Below are 4099 nucleotides of genomic sequence, written 5' to 3' on the forward strand. Positions count from 1 at the left end.
CACAGTTGAATTACCCAACCTCTCTCTCTCTTTGATATATATATATATATCTATCAAAGAGGCTCAAATTCAAAACCTGTTTAAAAAAGGAAGATCTAATTCTACTTGAACTACGATTCAACTAGATTATCTAACTTTTCTATGTATTTTATTTATTTATTTTTTAGATTTCTTTCCTTTTTATTTCTTTCAAGTGTGCTGGCAGCTCAATTAAGTTGAGAAACCTGAAACAGCATCGAAATTGAGGTAATGCAAATTTCAAAACAAAAAGATTACTCCATCCATTCCACAATATCTATCACGTCTCAAAACTTGGAATTAAAATCAACAAATCTGAATGTGTAGTTAAGATATCGTAGGAGGTGGCTGAAAATCTGAGCCAATTCTTCATTATTTGGAACACAGCCAAGAAAAGAGAAGAGAAAAATGAAAAAATATGACAGACAGGTCTCTATAAATAGTTAACTTTGTTACCGCATATCCTGAGCAATGTTCTCCATTCACAACTATAATTAGATGAAATTCCTATAACTTCTACGTACAAAATCTTATTCTAAGCAAAGCAAGGTGCTGAGAAGTGACAAGGTGAAATGAGAAAAGAAAAAAAGAATGAAAATTCTATGGAAAAAAGGCTATTGGCCATTTTTTTTAAGCTTCCACCCCAAAAAAGCAGTAGCATATGCTTTTTATGTCATCCACTGTTGAAACTACTAAGAAGTAAATTTCGTGTGTTAAATACAATGACTAGTCTCTTAGACAACCAAAGTCAACAAATTACTATATATAATTTATATACCCGAATGTGACTTGATATCTTGTTGGTGGGTGGGTATGAACACCAGTCGACCAATTCTACAGTCGAAACTGTCAAGCTGGGCGTGGTAATAAAAAGCTAAACCCGGAGTTTTCCCGTATAAGTGGCGGTGGATCTATATCAGAGATATCTATTTGTTCCATTGACTTTGAAATGTCATCAACAGAAAATGGAATGCTGCAAAATAGATTGAAATGGTTAACATTCCATATAATTTCACGGTTAGATGTGCAAAAGGACGAGTTAACAACTAGAAGCCTGTCAAACTAGTCCTTATTTTAATTTTTACATATCACTTAGTAAGAAATTACTTTGGCATAAAACAATATTGTATACATAAAATGGGTTGGTTTCAAAATGAGTTTTACCTAATGAATGTGTGGTTACGACTTATGAGCTAAGTAGTTTATATAGCAGCATGGCAAATTCATCTAGGTTGTGTCTGTAAAATTTGGGGGAGCCTCATGAACATGAATCATGAAACCTATTCATCCAGTGTGTTTATTTTTATTTTTATTTTTATTTTTATTTTGCGAGAAGTATTTCTTAAATCCATAAAAGAAGGTTACCCACTTTTATGGGTTCACTACCTATCAATACTCTTTTTTCCCGGGAACATGTACAAGACAAAATTTATTAAAGAAAGAAATAATTAATGTGCAGTCAGGGATCACGGTATTGCTGTTGGAAACAGTCCTGTTTCGCAGGTTTATTTCAGTTTTCTATTTGATTGGCATGCAGCATAGCTTAAAGAACCATTTGGTAGCAGTACCAAAATGTGAGTAAAACAACTACTAGTGACAGTTTTAACACACAAGGAAAACCGAAACAATCATATCAGGTACCTTGAATCATCATCCAACAGGAAAGAATTACTAACTGCATTATTTGAATCTTCAGTCATCAACACTCTCATATTGGATATGACCTGGATAAAAACATTAATAAGGAAGAGTCTCATGCATAGACAACTTTAAACATAGTTAGCATCGAACTTACTTCAGGTGACACACTATGCGTGCCATATTTGTCATCCCAATACATGGTGCTAATCCGATATAACTGCTGTATACTGAGGACCTGTAAATAGGGAACTGAGAATGGTAACTGTTCTGGCAAGTGAGAAGCGTAACTATTCTGGAAAGTTAACCTTCTGACAAAGAATATCTTGCACTTACTGGGCATAGGTCATGACTTATTTCATCCAGTGTCTTCTTCGGTTTTTGATGTATAACCTAAATTGAGGTCAGGAAAGATTAGTTTACCTAATTTTCCAATCTGACCATCAAAACAAGCACCATGCTCATGACATGTAACCAAGAATAGATAAGGCATATACCAGAAATCCAATGGCTTGTCTAATATGTTTGAGCTCATCCCAAGCTGAACCTGCATACTGCAAGTTTTTTGTAGTGGGGTTTGGACACAAGGATGTGAGGTTAGTACATGTCTTTACTTTATTAGTAATGGAGAACGATAATATCATAAAATTAATGCACCTCATCCGTTGCCTTATAACACCAATGCTCTAGTTCAGCCAAACCAGCTTTTACATATTCTCCATTACTAAATGAGCAACACTCTCGTCTAAGAAGAAGACTGTAGTGAAAAAAATGAATATGTAAGACAATAAAAAAGAGAACTCCATTCACAAAGTAGAGACGAACTACTAAACCAGGAAAACAGAGGAGAAGAACAAACTGACCTATTGAATAGTTGTACATTGATGAAAGAAAAAATTTGCGTGAACACCTTACGAACCAAAAATGGTGGAACCTGCCGGGTTAGAAGTGGGAGTGTTCAGAGAACATAAGAACACTAAACAAATGCAAATATAGCAACGTACCAAAGAAGAAAAAGGCAGTGATAATAAGAATAACAATAAGAATAAGATAGATACATAAATTCTGTCATTCACTCTTAAATTTCTGTAAACCTCCCAAATTAATTTTTTCTCAAAATCTCGCCTAATTAAAAAATAAAATAAAGAATATATGCAAGCTATTTAATTTTGTAGAATTTCAAGAGAATCATGCAGTTTTGTTATAACAATAATGCATATGTAAGTAGTATAAAGAAAAAGAAACAGAGAATGATGTCAGATTTTACTAACATGATTTGCTTTCAATGTATTTAAAAAGTTCCCTAGGCTCTTAACTATCCCCTGCCAATGAGCAATCAAAGCTCGCTGGGCTTCAGTGTTTGCAACAGAACGTGACGATCCCTTAACCAAGCTTGCTCTGGATGTTCTTGGTGCCTACAGCATCACATACAGTCAGTGTAATTTATAACAAGCATCCACAATAAATCAGTTACTAGAGTACTGAAGGAATTGTCATACCTGAATGCACAATCCAAGCAAGGGAGAAATTTCTTTCTTCAAGTTATCACGAATCATTCCATATATCTTTTCCACATATGCTGTAAGCTGCTGTTTGAAAAGCAAAGCTGGGTACTTGGCTTCAACTTGTCTTAATGTATCTACTCCTCTACTTGAACTACCATTAATTAAGGACAGATTGACTCCTGCTGGACTTCCACGGAAACTCTGACAAAGAGTATACTTATCTTAGAAATGAAAGCTTTACTATGGAAATTTTTAGTTTAAAATGAAGTTGTGTTTACCTGAGTCATCCTCCCAAATAAGGTTGCTGATTGAGAACGACGGCGTTGTGGAGCCATTCCAGCAGCACCACTTGCCTTGAGTGTGCGTTGGAGTAACAAGAGAAGTGTCGAGGCATTGGATAACCAGTAAGCTAAGACATCATTATTATCCTGGGTCTAAAGTACAAATGGAAATATTTTAGTTAATTGAGTTGAAAGTGACAAAGCAACAATAAGAGAACACAAGCATGTGAAAGTTGCACTTTATACACCTCAATTGCATGGCCAATAGTCTGGATGATTCTATCAAAAACGCTAGTGCGCTCAACTTCAAATGATCTCCAATGCAAGAGGCACTTATATATGATACAGGCAGCAATTGGTCTGTTTCCAGCAAATCCTAGATGTTGTGCAATGCATCTAATGAGTAATTCTTGATTCTCTTGTTGTTTCTCATTTAGTGACTTCTGTGGTTTATCATCCACTTCAGAGGATTCCCTCAGGTTCATTGATGGGCTAGTTTGAAGTTCCTGATTAGTCTATCAGGTGACATAGAAACAAATCAAGTCCACACATACATACACAAAACCTAAAGATGAACATTTAAAATGGATTTAGTTACCACTTGTGGCTTCCCCTCCACTGCAATACTATTATGAGCACTTTCAGCAGCCCTCTCTC

The 4099-nt window shown here is 35.3% G+C and overlaps 1 protein-coding gene across 3 annotated transcripts in view; it reads right to left on the reverse strand.

Annotated features, from left to right (window-relative positions):
• Positions 364–4099, reverse strand: part of LOC107618253 (myosin-11-like) — a 15595-nt gene continuing 11859 nt past the window's right edge. For 2 of the 3 annotated variants that reach the window (XM_016320264.2, XM_021110500.1), the window contains 12 exons: positions 4041–4099; positions 3691–3957; positions 3440–3595; positions 3156–3362; positions 2928–3071; positions 2520–2590; positions 2314–2413; positions 2154–2210; positions 1993–2049; positions 1814–1894; positions 1660–1742; positions 364–991 (listed from right to left, as the gene is read on the reverse strand). The exon at positions 4041–4099 is cut by the window's right edge and continues 1 nt beyond it. In XM_016320264.2, the coding sequence (XP_016175750.2) occupies positions 868–991; positions 1660–1742; positions 1814–1894; positions 1993–2049; positions 2154–2210; positions 2314–2413; positions 2520–2590; positions 2928–3071; positions 3156–3362; positions 3440–3595; positions 3691–3957; positions 4041–4099 (1406 nt within the window). In that variant the 3' untranslated portion in view covers positions 364–867. Of the gene's footprint in view, positions 992–1659; positions 1743–1813; positions 1909–1992; positions 2050–2153; positions 2211–2313; positions 2414–2519; positions 2591–2927; positions 3072–3155; positions 3363–3439; positions 3596–3690; positions 3958–4040 lie in introns of all 3 variants that reach the window. The other variant, XR_002353327.1, reaches the window with a different exon arrangement.

The sequence above is a fragment of the Arachis ipaensis genome, chromosome B09, assembly GCF_000816755.2.
Source record: "Arachis ipaensis cultivar K30076 chromosome B09, Araip1.1, whole genome shotgun sequence".
NCBI lineage: Eukaryota > Viridiplantae > Streptophyta > Magnoliopsida > Fabales > Fabaceae > Arachis > Arachis ipaensis.